A 23884-nucleotide genomic window follows, 5' to 3' on the forward strand; every position below is an offset into this window, starting at 1 on the left:
GTGTGTGTGTTTGTGTGTGTGTGTGTGTGTGTGTGTGTGTGTGTGTGTGTGCGCGCGCCCACTAAATCTCTCACACACTCTGGTGTTTAAGAAAGAGCTTTAAGCTAAGCCTGGAGTCTATCTCCTTAAACCTCCCATACAGCCACTGTGATGTCTTCTGATGGCTAAGATGCCTGTATCAAAAAGTTTTTTCCTTTGGTATCTTAATCTTGCTACACACGGACACACATAGATGAGTCATAAGTACGTGGGAAAAGCCACTAGGGTTGAAGTCCATGGCTTCAACATGCTGCCTCTACAAAGCCAAGCAAATTAATAACCCGATCTGTCTCCCACGGCAACACATTTAAACAGCAAAATTCAAACAAAATCGCTCATTGCTGTCTACTGTAAGTGAGCAATCAATATTTGATTCTTTCATCTCACTCAACAGTCAATCATTCACGACTAAATAACGCTGTAGAGGTGTTGAAATAAGTGTACTGTACATACTTCATACGTTCAGTATACACTCTGTCATGCTCCTCCTGAGACATTACCACCCCCCAGCACTGCGTCTCCTGAGACACCTGCTTTTCCCCGATATTATGCCTCCTAAGACTTCTACTGCCCCCCTTATACTGTCTCTCCAGTATCTATATATATATTTTTTAATTAATAAAAAGTTCACGACGACTGCCAGTGGCCCCTGGCCTGAGCTAGATTACTCTTCCTGTTGAATTGATGATTCACTTGCTTAGTCCAATGTATTGATTGTAAGTCGCTTTGGAATAAGGCGTCTGCTAAATGCCATAAGTGTAAATGTCATGTAAATGTCATGTGAAACTCTGTTGACGTGTTTCAGCTGGTCTGGACTATGTTGGAATCAGTCGGAACCTGGACTTTGCCCCGGGGGTCAACATGCAGATGTTCCGTGTGACCATCCTGGACGACCTGGGCCAGCCGGTACTGGAAGGTCCAGAGAGGTTCGAGTTGGTCCTCCGCATGCCCATGAACGGCATCCTGGGGGAACCAGGGAAGGCCACCATCTTCATCAACGACACCATCTCTGACTGTGAGTGGCGGCCAAAGTTACAATCTGGTTATCTATAATAGTAATAATGATTCTACCACTCCTACTACTACTACTACTACTACTACTACTACTACTACTACTACTGCTACTACTACTATTACCTTGTTCTAATGCCTTGATCCTCATATCGGGATCTGATGTAATGATCGGACTTTTCTTTAGAAAAAATTTGAATACATTTCCGCGTTGTTGAAAATCAACGACACATCGCTAGTCAACTAACACAGCTTGTTTTGTGAGCCTGCTAACAATATAAAGTAGTGTTATAGTTAACTAGGTAGCAGTGGGGGATTACACACCCAATCCATTGCATTGTTGCAGTATTTTAGCTTGACTAGCGAGTTTGTGTTGTGATTCTCAACAACGTTGAAACGTAGTTCCGTGTTTCAAAAGAAAGGTCCGAACATTTCGATTAGTTGCCGATATGCGGACCAAAACACTAGAACGTGTCACATATTTCATATTCAATAAATGGTTAAACTAAGACTCGAGCGTTCCTGACTAAAACATAGTTAATGAAAACACAAAAAATAAAACAGACTTAATGATATTCCGATGATCGGTTCATTGATTCATTTCTGCTTTTCTCTGTCAGTGCCCAAGGTCCAGTTCCGAGACGCCATGTACATGGGGGACGAGAACTCAGGGGCGATCTCAGCCATTGTGTACCGCAGCGGGGACATCAGCTACAAGTCCACAGTGCGCTGCTACAGCCGGCAGGGAACCGCTCAGGTCATGATGGACTTCAACGAGAGGCCCAACACTGACGCCTCCATCATCACCTTCCTGCCAGGTACCCACTCAAACTACCCTCCGTTGAATCCTCTCATCCTTCTCCCTTCTATCCACTGATTCAGTCGGTGCATCCTCCACCCTCCTGTCCGCTCTCACCTCCTTCGACGCCCTCTGTTCGCTAACCTTGAAGCCAGGGCGATCCTCTCCACGCGCTCCCTGGCTCTCTGAAACCCTACATGCTTGTAAAATAGAGCTCAGGGCAGATGAGAGGAGATGGAGAAAAAACGGCCTCCCTGATGACCTAAACCTTTATCCCTCTCTCCTCTCCAACCACTCTCTTGTAATGTTTCCCCATGAATCGCTTGAAGTACTTCAAACAGTTTGTTAGTTTGGTTCATAACCCCCTCCTCTTTTTTTATATCTTTTTTTTTTATTTAGCACACAGTAAAAAAAAATATTAATACATACAATAACTCTCTTTGGTCAAATAATTTGATTACAGTTAATGAAAAATAAATCAAAGAATATAAATATAAATATTAAAATGACAGAACAAAATAAAGAGATCAATAAAGAACAAAACAAAGATCAATAAAGAACAAAAAACAAAAACAAACAAACAAACTTTAGTTTGGTTCATAACCCCGTCCTCTTCCTCTTCCTCTGTCCTCAGGGGAGGTGGAGAAGCCTTGCGTCCTGTCGCTGGTGGACGACACCGAACACGAGGAGGACGAGGAGCTGCGTCTGGTGTTGGGGGTCCCCAGGAGCGAGTCTCCGTTCGGGGCGTCCGTAGGGCCGCTGAACGAGACACTCATCAAAATAAAGGACAATGGAGACAGTAAGATGTTTTTTTTCCGTCTGTGACTTTTTTACTTAGCTTATGATGAAAACGTATCACACACAAACTGCTTAATTTTTTGTTTTTACATCAGTTTCAATCTCTCCTACACGTTCTTTTCAGGAGCCATTATCAAGTTCGGCGAGACCAAGTTCAGTGTCAGTGAGCCCAAGAAGGTGGGCCAGGTGTCTGTAGTGAAGATCCCTGTCCTCCGTGTCGGCGACCCCTCCAAAGTGTCCGTGGTGCGAGTACACACCAAGGACGGCTCCGCCACATCCGGAGAGGACTACCATCCCATATCTGAGGGTAACATCAGTACCTATAATCTACCAGTACCAGTAATCTGTACCTCGCCCTACTGCCATCCGGGCGTAGGTACAGAACACTAAGGTGCAAAAGGTGAATGCTTTGGCAAAAGCCTGATCCCTGCAGCCATTGTTGCCGTAAATAATAGACCACGCTGAGTGTGTGTACCGTACTTATGTATCTGTCATATGTAGTACTGTCTGTTGTTGTCTGTGTTATACGGTATTGTATGTATATACGTAGGTATACTGTGCAGTGGTGTGAAAAAGAATTTCCCCCTGGGGACAATACATCTAATCTAATCTAAAACATCGAACATATCAAATGTTAAATCAGGTATAAAAAATAAATAAAATAAGCTCTTAGTATGCAATATTTGAGGTGATGGATCACTGAGACACCTCCTCCTGCATATCCCCAGAAATTCAGTTCAAGGACGGTGACACTGAACACTTTGTGGAGGTGGAGATTTTGTTCGACGGCGTTCGAGAGATGAGGGAAGCCTTCACGGTCCACCTGAAACCTGATGAGAACATGGTGGCAGAGACTCAGGTGAGACTTGAGAGACTTGACCACTTTCTAGATCTGCCTCTAGCCGTTGTAGCAGAAAGAGCAATGGAATCTCAGCACTTTTGTCACGTGTACATATGATATGTGACACGTTCTAATGCTTTGGTCCTCATGTCGGGATCCGACGTAATGATCCGACTTTTCTTTCGAAAAACGTGAATACATTTCCGCGTTGTTGAAAATCAATGACACGTCGCTAGTCGACTAACACAGCTTGTTTTGTGAGCCTGCTAACAATGTAAAGTAGTGTTATAGTTAACTAGGTAGCAGTGGGGATTACTCACCCAATCCATTGCGTTGTTGCAGTATTTTGGCTTGACTAGCGAGTTTGTGTTGTGATTCTCAACAACGTTGAAACGTAGTTCCGTGTTTCAAAAGAAAAGTCGGAACATTTTGATTGGGTGCCAACATGCGGACCAAAAGATCAGACTGTGTCACATATGCTCACCATCGACTAATGTAAATCTTGACTCTTGGTCGATTGTCTAGCTGAACAAAGCCATCATCTATATCGAAGAGACCAACAGCATGGCCGATGTCACCTTCCCCTCCGTGCCCCTGGTGGTGTCGCTGATGCAGTATGACGACACCAGGACCCGGGACGCCCATCCTCTCGCAGGTTACCCTGTTGTCTGTGTCACGGTAAGTCCAAGCTAATGCTTGTCAGTATGTGCTGTCTTCTTCTCACTCATTTTGCTAACTTAGCTAATGAATCCTTCAAAGGATTCGTCTCTCAATCGTGTATTGAAGGACAGGTAAATGATAATGCTAATGTTTACTTAGATGTCGCTTGATACACTTTACAGCCGTGGTTCTCAAACCTCTCCTCCGGGACCCCCAGCCGCTCCACATATTTGATTTGTTCCACCACCACCAGCACACCTGATTCAACTAATCAAGTAGAAAGCAATTATGATTTGTACTTGATTAGTTGAATCAGGTGTGCTGGTGGTGGAACAGATCAAATATGTGGAGCGGCTGGGGGTCCCCGAGGAGAGGTTTGAGAACCACTCCATCGTGCCTCACCACCCCGCTAGCTGTGCCGATATCCACGATATACCACGGCTTCTCATTCCATAACGCTTAAGTATCTCTCTTCCCATTTCCCAGGCCTGTAACCCCAAATATCCAGACTACGACAAGACCGGGTCCATCTGTGTCAGCGAGCACATCAACAACACCATAACACGCTACCGCTGGATGGTCAGCGCCCCTACCGGCCTCGACGGCGTCACCAGCCCCATGAGGGATGTGGACTTCGACACCTTCTTCACCTCCTCCAAGATCGTCACCCTGGACTCGGTGTACTTCCAGGCCGGCTCGCGGGTCCAGTGTGCGGCCCGGGCCGTCAGCTCCAACGGGGACGAGGGGCTGGAGCTCAGCAGCCACATAGTGTCCATCAGTGTGGACGAGGGTGAGTGGATCAACACTCCTCGTCTGCTTAACACTAGGACAGCCATGGGTGGGGTCATTAACACTAGAACAGCCACGGGTGGGGTCATTAACACTAGAACAGCCGTGCCTATTTTACCTACTATAAGAGGGGTCAGGGGTCAAATGACCATAGTCTTTAGGATGGGAAGCTGCTACTTACACACAAAGACCACTAGTTGGCGCGTCTTGTAAATTATCGTGCCTCCTACACAGAAGAACTGCAAAATAGCTTCATACTAGCTTATCCTGATGTGATTTCGAACATGTAAGGATACTAGGTGGTAGAACGCACATATCTAAGAAAGGTCATGAAAGGAGGGTCCTGAAATTTGATGGAGTGCAAAGGTATAAAAAAAAAAATTACTCACTTGGTCAAATGACCCCACCTATGGCTGTTCTAGTGTTAACACTCATTAGAGATGTGGGGATCTTTAAAAAAAACACTACTCAGAGTTCATATTTGTTTCAGTGCTTGGTTTTTCTTGCTTCTAGACATCAAAACTAAAAATGTCATAAGGTTCATAAGGTTTGAAAACAGGTTTATGATGTGTGTGTTTATGTTTGGGTTACAGGGATGTGCCAGCCGCGTGTCGTGGGCACGGTGGGCGCAGAGCCCTTCTCTGCCAAGCTGCGGTACACAGGAGCAGAGGACCCCGACCACCCCAACCTCATCAAGCTGACCGTCACCATGCCACACATCGACGGTGAGGACCACAGAGACGCATCCTTGGAGGACACCTTCTAATGCTTTGGTCCTCATAAAGAGAGAGAGAGAGAGAGAGACACTATGTTTGAGAGAGAGAGAGAGAGAGACTCTGTATGTTTGAGAGAGAGAGTGGGAGAGAGAGAGAGAGAGAGAGAGATACTGTATGTTTGAGAGAGAGAGAGAGAGAGAGAGAGAGACACTATGTTTGAGAGAGAGAGAGAGAGAGAGAGAGAGAGTGAGAGAGAGAGATACTGTATGTTTGAGAGAGAGAGAGAGAGAGAGAGAGAGAGAGAGAGAGAGAGAGAAAGAGGGAGACACTATTGAGAGAGAGAGAGGGAGACACTGTATGTTCAAAGTTTCCCCTAGGTTTGCTGCCTTGGGGGGGTGGCATGGACCCCCCCCCCCCCCCCCCCAGGGGGTAAGACCCTGCGACATACCAGCGTCATGTCCAGGGGGTGTACTTGTACATCAAGCCGCCTCACGCTACGGAAACAGGGCTCCTGCCCTATGGGCCATTAGGCTCCAGAACCATCGGTTCTCAAGGCTACTTACTTATGTGGTCTTGACTACCTGTCCACTTTCTCACCTGGTTCTTGCTCTCTCTCTCTCTGGTGTGCCGACACCATCCTGCTCTCTCTCCTTCTCTCCCTCTCTCTATCCTCCTCTCCCTCTTTTGCTGTCAACCAAAAGGCAAACATAACAACCAGAGTATTTCTACCGGTAATCTAATAAGAGGTATAAATTGATCCATATCAATTTATAACATAATTATAATTGATTTTGGATTGCTGTGGGCAATGCAGTCAGATAATGTCATTTTGACATTACTCTCTCACCTGAAAAAAGATCATGTCCAACTATAAAAAACAGACATTTCCAATGCTTCAATCCACTGTCCATGTACTGTAAATATGCCATTATGGTATTACCATGAAGCCCAATTCTAGCAGAATAAGAAAGATAGTATATCTACTCAGGCCCGTCACTATGGGCGGGCCTCAGGGGGCCAGGCCCCCCCACAGACGTGCTGGTGCCCCCCCAACTGGCAGCCAGATATTAAAAAAATAAAAAAAAATAAAAAATAAAATAAAACATATTTTATGTTAAATGAAGACATTAAAATTGAGAAACAATAGTGTGTTTTTCATTTTGTTGGACGGGATTCTAGTGACAACCAATCATTTGAAAGTTGAAAGTTGAAAGTTGCACGTTACGCACGCTGCTGCTCTCGCCATTTCAGTTGTGTGAGGCGAGCACTGAGCAGTTGAGTGAAATCTGCGCTTTTTGATGGATAAAGCTTTTTGAATAAAGATGGATATAAGAAAGTGGATTACCGGTAAATCCTCGAAAGGTGCAGCTGCACCCAACCCCGATGGACATACGTAGCACCAGCATTAGCGACTGTGGGCAGCCTGACACTAGCACCCCGACGGCTACCACTAGTGAGGTAAGTCCTACTAGCCCAACTGTTAGGGCTAGGGCTACTACTAGCCTTGCTAGCCCCCCGATGAAAGTTTTGTTACTTTTCGAGCCACCAAACAGACTGCTACAAAGCGAGAACATGGACCTGTTCACTGCGGTTACTCTTGTGAACAGTGCATCTGAATGCATAAAATCACTGCGCACAGAGGATGAGTTTACTGCGCTCTGGGACCTCTGCTCTCCTCCAGCCTCAGCCACTGACGAGGCTGGTCCCAGCTGTCCAACTAAGAGAAGACGCACAATTAACAAGAGCTTTGGTGCATTTGTAGTTGAAGGAACGGTTGGACAGTCACAGAGGGACACTGGCGAAAAGACAGAGTTCCTGGGAGTGTTTTACAGTGTTATTGATGCTGTGCAAGGAGAGATGGATGCGCGTTTTGGAGAGCGCAGCTGCAAGCTCATTGGTGCGCTGGCTGCTTTAAACCCAGAGGCCGAGGATTTCATGGATCCATCGAAGGTCACTCCTCTCCTAAGATTAGCTCGAACTGAAGTGGTTGAATCTGAATATGCTGTGGCTCGTGGTGGGTTCCTGGTAAAGAAGATGGAGGACACCTCGTTTCCCCCCAAAGATGGACAATGGACAATAGCCAATATTCTCAGTATACATTCCACTCAGCACTCCAGGCCATGCCAACTGTCATCCAAGCTTATACACTCGCCCTAACTTTGGGAGCGTCTACCGCGACTTGTGAAAACTCTTTTTCAACACTTAAAAATGTTTTCTCTGAGCATCGGCGCAGCATGTTGCACAAGCGCAAGGCTCAACTGATTCAGCTTGCCTTCGAAAAGGACCTCACCCACAAGTTCAAGGATGAGTGGAAGGACTTACTGATGAGGAGATTCAGCACTGAAAAACGCCTCCTCCTTCTTTTCTGAGCCGGGTGTGTGTGTGTGTGTGTGTGTGTGTGTCCGTGTGAGCACACGCCGTGGTGATGTTTTGCTAGTTGTATTCTCGACAGCTTTTTCAACTGGAGAGATGAGCTGTTTGCACGGTTATGCTATATTTAATGTGCTTTGTGTATAACGTGTTCAATGATGAGGATCTGGCTGATCCTATTTGCTGTAGATGGGTGGTTTTAATGTGATGATCACACGATCGGTCGGTCATACTGTATCCCTTTTGGAAGTGCACTGATTGCGTGCCAGTCTCCTAATTTTTGTTACGTAGGCTATCCCTGGCATTTATTTAATTCTTGTTCTTGTACGTGTGCCGGGTTGGTGCCAATTATTGACCTGTGCGCATTGTAATGCACAACTTGGCCTCTCCACGCTATAAAGTAACTTGCATTCAAATAATTTTAGCTTAGGCCTACTCGGGTCGACAAGGCCTTGTAATAAACCAGCTTCGCCTGTGTTTATTGTTATGTTATTTGCTGCATTCTGATAATTTTAGGTCTAGTCTTCATCGGTAGGCTACGTGTCCAATTTAGCCTCTGCAACCTACTATGCATGTCAGTGTTGCATGACGAATACCATAGCATATTGGATTATATAAAATAGTTAATAATAATTGTGCCCCCCCATGCAGTTCATTGGCCCACCCTAAGACTGGGCCCTGGTGACGGGTCTGTATCTACTTTAACTAAAATAATAAAGTCAAGTGCATCCAGTTAGCTCTTTAGCTGGCAAATGTGCAGCAGACTAGCTCATCTCATCACCTCTGAGCTATCTAGCTAGCTTGCTAGTTATTTGACTATTTACACTATGGAATTATAGTCACACACTTTCTAGTCACAATAATAACGACCAATTTTAACCAACGTTCTCTGTCAGAACACTCAGCAAGTATATTTGCTAACGTTTCAACTTGCTTACTTTCATCTGCAGACATCTCACCCGGCAAAAACTCTCTCGCGCCGCGCGCACACACTCGTCTCGCGCACAATCTTGTATTATTCTGTGCGAAACGAAGTGTAGGTCTGGCTATGCGAGACTACTGGCGGACTAACGTTACCAACGAGCCTATGGGCTTGCCACTCGCCAGATTCGGGTTGGGTGCGTTTAAAAAACGCAGATATTTTAGCCTGCTTGTCAGATGTTTGGTGTTTACATCCGTAAAAATTCCTCTTTCTTAGGGGGGCGGGTGGTTCCGTTCCAAGGCAATGGTAGGGGAAACACTGATGTTTGAGAGAGAGAGAGAGGGAGACACTATGTTTGAGAGAGATAGAGAGACACTGTATGTTTAAGAGCGAGAGAGAGAGAGAGACTGTATGTTTGAGAGAGAGAGAGAGAGAGAGAGAGAGAGAGGGAGACACTGTATGTTTGAGAGCGAGAGCGGCAGGCAATCAGCAGGAACAACAGTCAACTATGACCTGGGGAGTATTCCATCAACGTCGCTAAAGGAAAATCCAGGCTTATTTTGATAAAGCCCGTGAGATTTATCGAAAAATCTCGCAATCAAAATAAGCCTGGTTTCGCCTTTAGCGACGTTGATGGAATACCCCCCCTGTTGTTGAAGTTTATTCAGTGTACCGTGTCTCTCTCAGGCATGCTCCCCGTGGTGTCCTCCCGCCCGCTGTCCAACTTCGAGCTGACGCTGAGCCCAGACGGCACACGCGTGGGGAACCACCGCTGCTCCAACCTGCTGGACTACACCGAGGTCACCACCCGCTACAGCTTCCTGTCTGACGCCACCAAGAACCCAGAGGTGGCTAAAAACAAACCAATACTGTAACCATAACAACCCATAACTCTCTCTGGGCATCCCCTTGTTGCACTACATACTGTCCAGCTACCTTTCCCTCAGTACCATCGCACTGCCTTATTTTCTGTGTTATTTTGCACTTTTAATATGTGTACTTTATTTTCTATTGCACCAATGTATGTCCCTATGGTCACATACTCATTGTTTTATGTCCTATTGTATTCTGTTGTGATGTTGTCCATTATTCTTGTTGTTTTTTTCATCTATTGTACGATTTTATGTCATGAGGACTACGGATGCAAATTAGCTCACAGCTAAATCCGGCATATTTACTGTCACCATACTTTGTATAAGTGACTGTTCATTAATGTGCACTGTCCTGACTAAATAAAGATCTATCTATCTATCTGTCTGTCTGTCTGTCTGTCTGTCTGTCTGTCTGTCTCTCTCTGTCTGTCTGTCTATCTATCTGTCTGTCTGTCTGTCTGTCTGTCTGTCTGTCTATCTATCTATCTATCTATCTATCTATCTATCTATCTATCTATCTATCTATCTATCTATCTATCTATCTATCTATCTATCTATCTATCTATCTATCTATCTATCTATCTATCTATCTATCTATCTATCTATCTATCTATCTATCTATCTATCTATCTATCTATCTATCTATCTATCTATCTATCTATCTATCTATCTATCTATCTATCTATCTATCTATCTATCTATCTATCTATCTATCTATCTATCTATCTATCTATCTATCTATCTATCTATCTATCTATCTATCTATCTATCTATCTATCTATCTATCTATCTATCTATCTATCTATCTATCTATCTATCTATCTATCTATCTATCTATCTATCTATCTATCTATCTATCTATCTATCTATCTATCTATCTATCTATCTATCTATCTATCTATCTATCTATCTATCTATCTATCTATCTATCTATCTATCTATCTATCTATCTATCTATCTATCTATCTATCTATCTATCTATCTATCTATCTATCTATCTATCTATCTATCTATCTATCTATCTATCTATCTATCTATCTATCTATCTATCTATCTATCTATCTATCTATCTATCTATCTATCTATCTATCTATCTATCTATCTATCTATCTATCTATCTATCTATCTATCTATCTATCTATCTATCTATCTATCTATCTATCTATCTATCTATCTATCTATCTATCTATCTATCTATCTATCTATCTATCTATCTATCTATCTATCTATCTATCTATCTATCTATCTATCTATCTATCTATCTATCTATCTATCTATCTATCTATCTATCTATCTATCTATCTATCTATCTATCTATCTATCTATCTATCTATCTATCTATCTATCTATCTATCTATCTATCTATCTATCTATCTATCTATCTATCTATCTATCTATCTATCTATCTATCTATCTATCTATCTATCTATCTATCTATCTATCTATCTATCTATCTATCTATCTATCTATCTATCTATCTATCTATCTATCTATCTATCTATCTATCTATCTATCTATCTATCTATCTATCTATCTATCTATCTATCTATCTATCTATCTATCTATCTATCTATCTATCTATCTATCTATCTATCTATCTATCTATCTATCTATCTATCTATCTATCTATCTATCTATCTATCTATCTATCTATCTATCTATCTATCTATCTATCTATCTATCTATCTATCTATCTATCTATCTATCTATCTATCTATCTATCTATCTATCTATCTATCTATCTATCTATCTATCTATCTATCTATCTATCTATCTATCTATCTATCTATCTATCTATCTATCTATCTATCTATCTATCTATCTATCTATCTATCTATCTATCTATCTATCTATCTATCTATCTATCTATCTATCTATCTATCTATCTATCTATCTATCTATCTATCTATCTATCTATCTATCTATCTATCTATCTATCTATCTATCTATCTATCTATCTATCTATCTATCTATCTATCTATCTATCTATCTATCTATCTATCTATCTATCTATCTATCTATCTATCTATCTATCTATCTATCTATCTATCTATCTATCTATCTATCTATCTATCTATCTATCTATCTATCTATCTATCTATCTATCTATCTATCTATCTATCTATCTATCTATCTATCTATCTATCTATCTATCTATCTATCTATCTATCTATCTATCTATCTATCTATCTATCTATCTATCTATCTATCTATCTATCTATCTATCTATCTATCTATCTATCTATCTATCTATCTATCTATCTATCTATCTATCTATCTATCTATCTATCTATCTATCTATCTATCTATCTATCTATCTATCTATCTATCTATCTATCTATCTATCTATCTATCTATCTATCTATCTATCTATCTATCTATCTATCTATCTATCTATCTATCTATCTATCTATCTATCTATCTATCTATCTATCTATCTATCTATCTATCTATCTATCTATCTATCTATCTATCTATCTATCTATCTATCTATCTATCTATCTATCTATCTATCTATCTATCTATCTATCTATCTATCTATCTATCTATCTATCTATCTATCTATCTATCTATCTATCTATCTATCTATCTATCTATCTATCTATCTATCTATCTATCTATCTATCTATCTATCTATCTATCTATCTATCTATCTATCTATCTATCTATCTATCTATCTATCTATCTATCTATCTATCTATCTATCTATCTATCTATCTATCTATCTATCTATCTATCTATCTATCTATCTATCTATCTATCTATCTATCTATCTATCTATCTATCTATCTATCTATCTATCTATCTATCTATCTATCTATCTATCTATCTATCTATCTATCTATCTATCTATCTATCTATCTATCTATCTATCTATCTATCTATCTATCTATCTATCTATCTATCTATCTATCTATCTATCTATCTATCTATCTATCTATCTATCTATCTATCTATCTATCTATCTATCTATCTATCTATCTATCTATCTATCTATCTATCTATCTATCTATCTATCTATCTATCTATCTATCTATCTATCTATCTATCTATCTATCTATCTATCTATCTATCTATCTATCTATCTATCTATCTATCTATCTAGGTGATCGGGGAGACCTCCCCCTACCAGTACAGCGCCCCCCTCAGGGGAGCTAACACGCTACGCTTCTACAGGAACCTGAACCTGGAGGCGTGTCTGTGGGAGTTCGTCAGCTACTACGACATGTCTGAGCTGCTCACCGACTGCGGGGGGACCATCGGCACGGACGGACAGGTGAGCAGCTACCAACCCTCGATCACTACTCACTCACCCTCGGAGGTCAAATGACCATAGTCTTTAGAATGGGAAGCTACTATTTACACACAACGACCACTAGTTGTCGCGTCTTGTAAATTAGCCTGATCCATCGGTACTGATGTACAGGTGAGCAGCTACGACCCTCGATCACTACTCACTACACCCATGACTCTTAACACTAGAACAGCCGTGCCTTTTTTACCTACTATACACACAACGACCACGCGTCTTGTATATTAGTCTGCCTCCTACACAGAAAAACTGCAAAATAGCTTCATACTAGCTTAGGGTTAGGATGTGATTTTGAAAATGTAAGGATACTGTCAGGGTGGTAGAACGCACATATCTAGGAAAAATCATGAAAGGAGGGTCCTGAAATTTGATCGGGCGCAAACATATATATTTTTTAATTCATCGGCACTGACGTACAGGTGAGCAGCTCCTCCACCTACTTTGGTTCTGCTTTGTCTGTATCTATCAGGGTGTTGACATATTTAATAAATGGTTAAACTAAGACTTGAAGAGTGTTCCTGACTGAAACAAGAAATAAAACCAACATGATGATTTTAGATCAATGGTTCTCAAATCTCTCCTCAGGGACCCCCAGCCGCTCCTCTTACTTCATCTGTTCCACCACCAGCAGCACACCTGATTCAACTAATCAAGTATAAATAGTTGCTTTGTACTTGATTGGTTGAATCAGGTGTGCTGGTGGTGGAACAGATCAAATATGTGGAGCGGCTGGGGGTCCCTGAGGAGAGGTTTGAGAACCACTGTTTTAGATGATCAGGTTCGTTGATTGGTTTCTGCTTTTGTCAGTGCCCCAAGGTCCAGTCACTGAGGTACTCACTCGCCCATGACTCTAAACTGACCAATAGAAAGTTACCTCTGGGCCAGTTGTGTCAGGAGACGCATGTATAAACCACTACAATGCATTCCTGCTTTAGGAATGTAGAATTATGTATTTTACGGTCCGTTGTTTTCCTATAACAGTTCTTGTTATTTCTCTTCTCCATGGAGTCCTCCTGGACTTCCAATCAAATATAATCATTTACAAGCACATTAAACAGCTCCCTCTGGCCTCTGACTGAGAGGCTCTTGTGTACATATCTGTCATCCAGCAGTCATCCATTATTGTGAGGATGTCCCATGTTAACCTCTACAGTAATGACTAACCTGACACCTTTATTTTATGGATTCCCAAAACTCCCTGGTGGAACTGCTGGTGGTATTTGTGTAGTCGAACTGGCCGAAAGCACAAGAGCATCATAAAAAAGCTTCACACAGTCTTGGTCTTTTCTGTGGTGTTTATTTTTTATTTTTTACAGCTGTTGTGTTTCACAGGAGTAGCCCTTAAACCCCTCTCTCTCTTTCTCTCTCTCTCCCTCTTTCTCTCTCTTTCTCTGCCCTCCCTGCACACATGCCTCACCGCCCCCTTCATTTGCATTCACCTTGGAAACCCAACTCTATTAGTTCACTTGCAGTTAATTAAAATCGACTGCCGTCATAAAGCAGGGTCGGGAGGGGGCAAGGGGGCACGTTATGAGATTCCTCTCAGCAGACGCCCCCCACCCCCGCTGTAGATTATCAACCCAAACACAGTGGTCCATCTTTATGTGCGTCGGGGTAGAGCTCTGGGTGAATGTTTACCAGAAGACCCTTATTGCTTTAGAGGAGTGGGAGTGCATCATGGGGGCTCACGGTGGTTGGTTTGATTGATAGTGTGAGGGTCTTGTTCTGCCTGTCTTCAGGTTTGTACTAATAATGCATTACCCTGGTGATTGCAGACCCTTCTCTTGCAAGTGGAACACTGTTGCTATTGGCTGTTTACATGACTTGACGTGACTGCAGTTCCAGATTATTATTATTATTATTATTCACGAGCTGCATGCACCCCGACTCTGGAACTCTCTCTCCCCAGCCACTCAGAGACTCAACCTCTCTCTCCACTTTTAAATCCCAACTCAAAACCTACCTGTTCTCCCAAGCATACAACCTCCCCTACCTCTAACCATCTCCCCTAACCCTGCCACCCCCCCCCCCCCCACCCTGGACATGCATACAACCTCCCCTACCCCTTAACCATCTCCCCTAACCCTGCCACCCCCCTCCCCCCCTGGACATTGCTGTGTTAACTGACTCCTGTACTTGTTCATTAACTCTGTGTTCTATGTGCTCATGTTATCTGTTGCTTGTTGTTTCCGTGTTTCTGTGTACCCATATTGTCACACACGTCTTAGTCACTGAAAAGCGCTATATAAATATAATTAATTATTATTATTTTATTTATTTTTTTAAAGCAAGCAATAAACATGATTTGATAAGCAAACAGTATTCTTAAAAGGTACTTGACATCAGATCACAGGGATCTCTAGACTGGACAGAAATCCCCAGCGCAGCATACACGTTGTACTCATAACGTAGTGTGTTATAAACTAACTACTGACCCTCTGTGGTGTTTACATTGACGTTGTGTTGACGTTGAACAGACCCCACCAGTGGAGGCTGGTGGAGGCAGAAATCAGAGGATGAGCTCTTGCATAATTCCATGCAATGACCCTGTCTACCTACCAGGCAGGTCTTAAAAAGCCTTAAAGTGTGGTCTTAAAAAGCCTTAAGTGTAAGTGTAAAATCCAGCAATCCGATTGATAAGGCCTAAAAAAAGGAAATCAGTCCGGAACCAATATTTATTTTATATTAATTATCCTTTACTTTTTTGAAGGATACTTTTTTGTCTGTATGGCAGTGAAATCCCTAATTTCATCACCTTGAGGATGACAAATAGCTATCATATGGTGTCGCGAACCATACAATAGGCTAGGTGCACGATCTCACTACTTCCTGAAAGGCAACTGGTATGAACATATCCTGTCTCACTCTATTGGTTTAATTGATTAATCAGCTGTGCGGTAAACCGTTGGAACACACAGTGCACAGCTGATTAATCAATTAAACCAATAGAGTGAGACAGGATATGTTCATGCCAGGTGCCTTTCAGGAAGTAGTGAGATCGTGCACCTAGCCTATTATATTCAAAGAGGTCTAAAAAAGGTCTAAAAAGGTCTTAAATTTGACCTTCATTTTGATTGATGTGGTACTGAATTTAGCCCCTTTTGTCGATGTTGAAACTGAAATAAATAGATATTCTGGCAAGGCACAGCTTTGTGCAAGAGGTTGGGTTAAATCAACACTTTGATACCAGATAGACCTCGATGTCAGAGTCTGCCTTGCACGCCTTGCACACTTGTTTTACTTGGTCAATAATGCCTAGACCCGCAGTCTGCAGATTGTCAGTAACTATAATAATAATAATAATAATAATAATAATAATAATAATAGTAATACATTTTATTTATGGGCGCCTTTCAAGGCTCTCAAGGACACCTTACAAAACATAGTTAAAACCACATATCATATCAAAACTATCTTGTAGTGTTAAGTTGCTAGCAGCAATTGTGTTATGTCGTTGTGTGTTGCTAAAAAAGACAGTGACTGTAGGTTGAGAGATAATTGGGGTTTAAAACTTTAAAGCAGCACTGTACATTTAAAGCAGCACTGTACATTCATCTAGCCCTTTCTTCTCTTAGCTTTTTTCCCTACAGGGCATAATAAAACAAGACCTTGTTTTGCTTGTGCAATTCAAATATATGCACTTCCCCAAAGAGAGAGAGAGATAAAAAGATAATGCATTGAGGTGGTGTAGTATACCCACTGTATCCAGTATGTTTGTTACCGTTGCCATGGTAATCATTAGTAATCATTAACCACAGCTGAAGGTTCTATCAGTTCAAAAAGAGGAGCAGCACAGATTAGATTTCACTCCTATGGAAGTGAACTGTATGCCTCCCTGCTCCAGTGTGGCTGGTTGTAATGTAACCAACACAGTGTTCAACAGAGGAACAGAACTCTGTGATGTCTGATTGACCTCTGACCTTAGGGGTCCTCCTGAGTGGCCTGACTGTCTAGCTGGTTGTTCTGAGAGGAGAGGAGACAGTCAGACGTCAGACGCAAGGCCTGGGGGGGCCAATGTCCTGGTGGAAAGGCTTTGTGCCCAGCTTAACAGGACCACAGGAATCCATTACGTCCCAGCATGCAGTGTGTCAGGGGCCACACAGCAAATAATTTGCCTGAGCCTCTCTCTCTCTCTCTGCGCCCAAGGCGTCTTTGCGGCACGTCTTCACACGAACGCACGGCTAGTGCAGGCAGGTACCCCGCGCAGAGGTCAGAGGAGGGTGCAGATATCTCCAGGATCTCTCCTCACAGAGACTCTCTCTGTGCCTTCGTCTCACGGTGGTCTGACGTTTGTTTTTGAGTATCAGCATTGCACATTGCAAATCCATAACCTGTATTTCATCATATTTTGGAACCTGTATTTCATCATGTTTGTCATTGTTTGATAAAGCGATGAAATCACACAACAACAAAATAACGCATCGTCGTTTGGAAATTTAATGGCTGTTTACATTGCTGTTGCAATGTATCTTAATTAAATTAAACTGTGTTGTGTAAAAGACAAGAGCCTTCTGGAATGTTTACAAGGCAAATTCCAGAGTTAACGTAAACCCACAGTCTTGTGCAGTACTGTTTACAACTACAGTATATTAAGTGCTATTATGAGCTCTACTGGAAGTACTATTCACACACAGATAACACTACTGAGTTAAGCACTTGACAAGCCATTGTAACACCTGTATCTGTGACAGCACCTACTATATTCATTCCATAAACAAGTAAACGCACATATAGAACAGCAAGGGCAAACCATAACCAAAGACCATGTGTTTATGCAAGTCATAAACAGGTCACAATGTTGTTTTCTATTATTTTCAAGTTGAATGCTGAGAATATTTGAATGTTTACTACTCTGTTGTAGTAGTTAGGGGTCAGGGTTATATCATAGGGTTATAAACTAGAGGCTCAAAACTAGAGGGGATAGAGCCTTCGCAAAGGCAGCCCCTAGCCCTGTTTGTCGTTGTAAATGTGCTCTATAAATAAACCTGACTTGACTTATAATCAGAGACAAAGTTTCATGCTTTTTTCTTCATTTGTTCGTCATTGCAGGTGCTGAACCTGGTCCAGTCGTACGTGACTCTCCGGGTCCCCCTGCACGTGTCCTATGTGTTCCACTCCCCGGTGGGAGCCGGAGGCTGGCAGCACTTCGACCTGCAGTCTGAGCTGCGGCTCACCTTCGTGTACGACACCGCCATCTTGTGGAGGGACGGTATCGGCAGCCCACCTGAGGCAGAGCTGCAAGGCAAGGGCCTCATGTTTGGCTTATTTTATTTATTGATTTTATTGAACCAGGCAGGCCAATAAAAACTCATTCTTATTTACATTGGCGGCCTGGCAAAAGACAAAAGCTTCTTGGGGGGGAGGGAGTTAGGGGCTGAAAAGAAATCAGGTTATACAGTATGTTAAAAACAAAAGAACACACACAACAGACAGCGGCTAGAATGATGGAATGATGATGATAAGAATAAGAATAATAACTTAATAAATCATTTGTAGAGCACCTTTCAGGGTACCCAAGGTCGCTTTACAGAGAAACAGGAAAAGAAAAAAAAAACAGTCGGACAAACAAAAACAACAGCAGAACTAGAGGCCGAAGGCCTTGGCGAACAGGTGGGACTCGAGGGCCGTTTTAAAGGCATCCAGGGTGGGGATGTTGCGCATCGCCGCAGGGAGAGAGTTCCAGAGGGTGGGGGGCTGCCACACTGAAAGCTCTGTCCCCAAAGGTTCGCAGGCTGGTGCGGGGGGTGGCAAGCAGGCTGAAGACATTGAATAAATCAATGATGATGATGTGAATGATAATTGAATTATCAGTGGTGTAAAGCTACAGTATGATTATTGATGTATTTACAAAGTAGCCCCCTCTCTTTATTCTGAAGGGAGATGTTAGTGCTCAATGTGAGACGCGGCTTTGATTCGCAGGTGCCCTGTATCCGACCAGCATGCGTATCAACGAGCAGGGACGTCTGGTGGTCAACTTCCGTACCGAGGCTCGATTCAGAGGCCTGTTTGTAATATCACACTCTGGTAAATTCTCCTACTTTAAAAACACTATCTACTTTAGCTGCCCCTCTGTTATTCATGTGATTGAAATGGTGGCATTACCTGTTGTTGCCCCGTCGATTGTAAGTTGCTTTGGAATAAGGCGTCTGCTAAATGCCAACAATGTAAATGTAAAAATGTTGTATCCCAGCCTCCTCCCTGTCCTCCATGGTCATGTGTGCGGACCATCCCGGTTTGACCTTTAACCTGAGCCTCGTGAGGAGCGAGCCCAGCTACAACCAACCCATGCAGCAGTGGACCTTCCACTCCGACTTTGCCGTAAGGAACCGGAATGTTCTCTGTACCTGTGTACACCTGTATGTCCTGTATGAGCAGAATCGTTGTCTAGGTTACATAATGTGACACATTCTAATGCTTTGGTCCTCGTATCGGCAACCAATCAAAATGTTCGGGCTTTTCTTTTGAAACACGGAACTACGTTTCAGCGTTGTTGAGAATCACAACACAAACTCGCTAGTCAAGCCAAAATACTGCAACAACCGCAATGGATTGGATGAGTAATCCCCACTGCTACCTAGTTACAGTGTTTCCTCCAGGATTTTTCACATTAGTGGCGGAGCGCATAAAACGCGCACTGGCGCTCAAAACAAAGACGTGGTTTCACCAAAAACTAGTATAGAGGGTGGCAACAATTATAATTTCTTAAATAGCGGTTAAGTCATTAAAGCCAAGCAGGTGATTTTATATAGAAGGTGATCAAATACCAACATATCCTACAGCTGCAGCGGAACATGCGGAACGCGCATTACACACACACACATACACACACACACACACACACACACACACACACACACACACAGAAAGATCAATACGAAGTAGGCCTACGTGAGAGTACACGCACAAAACCGGCTAACGTTACTCATTAACTGTTTACACAAGTAAAATCACAGTGTGACAGTCAGATGGAGCATTCGGTAAACAACAACAGCAAGGTAATGCTATCAGCTGAGTTAAAGAAAACCAACTCTTACCTTTGAGGACACCAACATGAGCCCTGCTTACCCGTACCTCCGCCGTTCTGTTCGTGGTGATTTTAGAGGCAATAGATTATTTTTGCCCCGCGCATATTGCTATGAATAGTTCGATCTCCACACATGAGTCGGCGATGTTGTAGCCAGCTCTCAGAGAAGCACATCAGGCTGCACTCCCGATACACTGAATGATGCATCACGAGTGCCTCCAACTCGTCACATTTGTTGAGTAAGGAGTTAACATTTCCCATTATGATTGATGGTAGAAACGGCTTGTATCTCCACCGCCTCCTCGATTTAGCTTTTAGCTTCGCTCCAGCTTTGCACCCCCGGTATTTCTTCCGTAGTTCCTTCGGTAATGAGTGTTTGAAACCCTCATGTTTTGCAGTCTCTCTTAGTGCAAAGAGGGCACTTCTGGCATAAACAACTCTGGCTGAGGTTGTAACATTAGACATTATACAACAAAAAACCGACAAACATTAAAAACAGAGCAGCGAGACCTGCTGCCGCTCAGAATGGCGCAATGTGCCGACGTCAGCTACCACCGCATTTAATTGACCATGAACATCAGAGACATACATTACGAATGTTCATTTAAAATACTCTATACTGAGCACTGGTATTCATAGCTTTCAGTCACGTGGTTTCTTCCCTAGCAACCACCAACCTGACGGGCAAAAAGTATCATAGCAACATCGCTCAACATGGCTGCCTACTATTTAGACCACCTCACTCATGAAGAACTATCAAGATACACGACGGTGATAGGAGTGGAGGATTGACACCATTCAAATAGTGTTGGATTCCCTGTCTTCTACTCTATCCGGACACGTTGGAATTATTTTCCTAACCCCCGGAGAATCAAAGTTATTGACCTGCAAAGGGTGCCTCCTTGACCGGCTTTTCCCGTGAATAACACCGGTTATGGAGGTGGTACAAACATAAGACTATTATTGCTAAATTCACCATCAGTATACGGTCATTTTGAGCAATTAACCACCGCGCTGACACCCCGAGAAGATATACTTTTAATATGAAACTCGATCAACCGGGCGTTCACCGGCTGCTGGACGAAACTCCCAACTCCCGCTGTCAGCGAGGCGAGGGAATATTTATATCCGGGAATTCGCTCCTTGCTGTGTCCACGGTGATAGGAGTGGTGGATCGACTCCATTCAAATAGTGTTGGATTCCCTGTCTTCTACTCTATCCGGACACGTTGGAATTATTTTCCTAACCCACGGGAAATCAAAGTTATTAACCCGCAAAAAGTGGGTTTTGCCCGCAAAAAGTGCCTTTTGCCCGTCAGGTGGGCGTTTCCACTATGCTGTGACGTCACATGAAAGCTATGAATAAGAACATGAACCAGAGAACAGCAGTAAATGCAATAACCCACAGTCGTCGCTGATGATGTTGCATTTTCGATTAGGATACGGGATTAAAGGCACCGGCGACGGGCTAAGAGAGAGAGAGAGGAGAGGGATTTCCTGAAATCCAAATGTCCCGCTAAATTCGGACCAATCACAAAACTGTTTTGAAAGCGCGTCGCCGCGCCGCGCGCCTGTTGAGAGTCTCGATTGCAGTGCGAACACAAACGACGAGGTTAATTGCAACATTGTAACTATTGTAAATAACTACGCCCTAAATCGTAACGAAATGTTGGTCTGGAAGCGGCCTGAATCTAGCTTCAATCTGCTTTTTTTCTGTTCTCCGGTCATAATAACTCGCCTAACCCTTTCTGCGCAGCCTGAATCAAAGTGGACTGTCTGAATCAATTGGTGGCGGAGGAAATTCTTTGGTGGCGGCCCGCCACGAATAAATGCATATAGAGGAAACACTGAGTTAACTATAACACTACTTTACATTGTTAGCAGCAGCTCACAAAACAAGCTGTGTTAGTTGACTAGCGATGTGTGTCATTGATTTTCAACAACAAGGAAATGTATTCACAGTTTCCAAAAGAAAAGTCTGATCATTACATCGGATCCCGACATGAGGACCAAAGCATTAGAACGTGTCACATATTCACCACTGTTCTGTATGTGTCGGGCTGTGCCCTCTACCAGGTGCGTGACTACTCTGGCACCTACACAGTGAAGCTGGTCCCCTGCACATCTCCGGCCAGTCTGGAGTACACCATCCCCCCCGTCTGCAACCCCAGAGAGCCTGTCGCCTTTGACCTCGACATCCGCTTCCAGCAGGTGACCTTATTGAATTTTACCATTTAGCAGACGCTTTTAATCCAAAGCGATTTCAATTACAGATTATAGGGACTGTATTCCCCCTGGAGTAACTGAGGGCTAAGTGCCTTAGTGGTGGTGGTGTTGTTTCAGGTGGGATTTGAACTCACAACCTTCCGATCACCAGTCCAATTCCCTATCCACTAGTTTAGAGGTCCTGTGTCTATAAGGTTCGATGTCTCTCTGCCTGAAATCTAGGTGTAATTGCAGTATACAGAGTAGATTGTCCTACAAAGACACTTAGATTTAGTAATCTAAAAATTAATTAATTAATTTCTGTTTGTAAAGCGTCTTTGAGTGTCTAGAAAAGCGCTATATAAGTCTAATGTATTATTATTATTATTATTATAACCCCGTCCTGGATGATAACACTGGTATGTTTCCTTCCCAGGTGAGCGACCCAGTGGCGGCTGAGTTCAGTTTGAACACCCAGATGCTGCTGCTGTCTAAAAGGACCCTGTGGCTGTCCGACGGCTCGATGGGCTTCGGACAGGAGAGTGACACCGCTTTCTCGCAAGGTAAAGTAGCTACACATAGGTGACACAGTCTCATCATTTGGTCCGCATGTCGGCAACCAATCAAAATGTTCAGACTTTTTTTTGTAACACGGAACTACGGTTTCAACGTTGTTGAGAATCACAACACAAACTCGCTAGTCAAGCCAAAATACTGCAACAATGCAATGGATTGGGTGAGTAATGTAGCTATGTTCTGTGCCTTTTTAACCGTGTCAATCATTGTATTAATTATTATATTCATTATCATGTTCAAACAGGGGATATAATCTACAGCCGGGTGATGGTGGATCCAGTGCAGAACCTGGGAGACTCCTTCATCTGTAGCATCGAGAAGGTCTTCCTGTGTACGGGAGCGGACGGTTATGTCCCCAAATACAACCCTGACAAGTTTGAGTTTGGCTGTCTGGCTGACGCTGCATCCCTGCTCTACAGATTCAAGATCATCGTACGTATCGTATCTGCCACAGAATAAATAAAGCATACACATATAGATGTGGACTTTACTTTTTCATAGGAATGTTGACTATGGTTCATGTTCCCGACCTCTGACCCCCCCCTCCACAGGACAAAGCTCAGCCTGAGACCCAGGCCCGGTCGTTTGGGAACGTGGACTTTAATGCCCTCCTGGCTGTGGACGACCCGCGGGCTCTGGCCCTGGTCAGACAACCTGGCTCAGATGGCTTCAGGATGGACTCCTCACCTCTGTTTCAGGTCAGTTGACTTGCCCCCCCCCCCCACCCCCCCCCCCACCCCAACCATCACCATCACCACCACCACCACCACCCCTCCCACCACCACCATCACCACCACCACCACCCCTCCCACCACCACCACCACCACCACCCCTCCCACCACCACCACCACCACCACCCCTCCCACCACCACCACCACCACCCCTCCCACCACCACCACCACCACCACCCCTCCCACCACCACCATCACCACCCCTCCCACCACCACCCC

The 23884-nt window shown here is 43.2% G+C and overlaps 1 protein-coding gene across 1 annotated transcript in view; it reads left to right on the forward strand.

Moving 5' to 3' along the window:
- Positions 1–23884, forward strand: part of frem2b (FRAS1 related extracellular matrix 2b) — a gene marked incomplete at its 3' end in the record, with an annotated part of 115509 nt that overhangs the window by 90361 nt on the left and 1264 nt on the right. Inside the window, exons 8-24 of the mRNA XM_080548981.1 lie at positions 845–1054; positions 1671–1868; positions 2484–2648; positions 2772–2954; positions 3376–3506; positions 4014–4166; positions 4635–4938; positions 5531–5662; positions 9633–9793; positions 12924–13094; positions 18180–18372; positions 19050–19154; positions 19321–19448; positions 22230–22364; positions 22795–22921; positions 23179–23366; positions 23486–23632. Of these exons, the coding sequence (XP_080405107.1) occupies positions 845–1054; positions 1671–1868; positions 2484–2648; positions 2772–2954; positions 3376–3506; positions 4014–4166; positions 4635–4938; positions 5531–5662; positions 9633–9793; positions 12924–13094; positions 18180–18372; positions 19050–19154; positions 19321–19448; positions 22230–22364; positions 22795–22921; positions 23179–23366; positions 23486–23632 (2831 nt within the window). The remainder of the gene's footprint in view (positions 1–844; positions 1055–1670; positions 1869–2483; positions 2649–2771; positions 2955–3375; positions 3507–4013; positions 4167–4634; positions 4939–5530; positions 5663–9632; positions 9794–12923; positions 13095–18179; positions 18373–19049; positions 19155–19320; positions 19449–22229; positions 22365–22794; positions 22922–23178; positions 23367–23485; positions 23633–23884) is intronic.

Source organism: Nansenia antarctica (assembly GCF_963989245.1).
Source record: "Nansenia antarctica genome assembly, chromosome: 1".
Lineage (NCBI taxonomy): Eukaryota > Metazoa > Chordata > Actinopteri > Argentiniformes > Microstomatidae > Nansenia > Nansenia antarctica.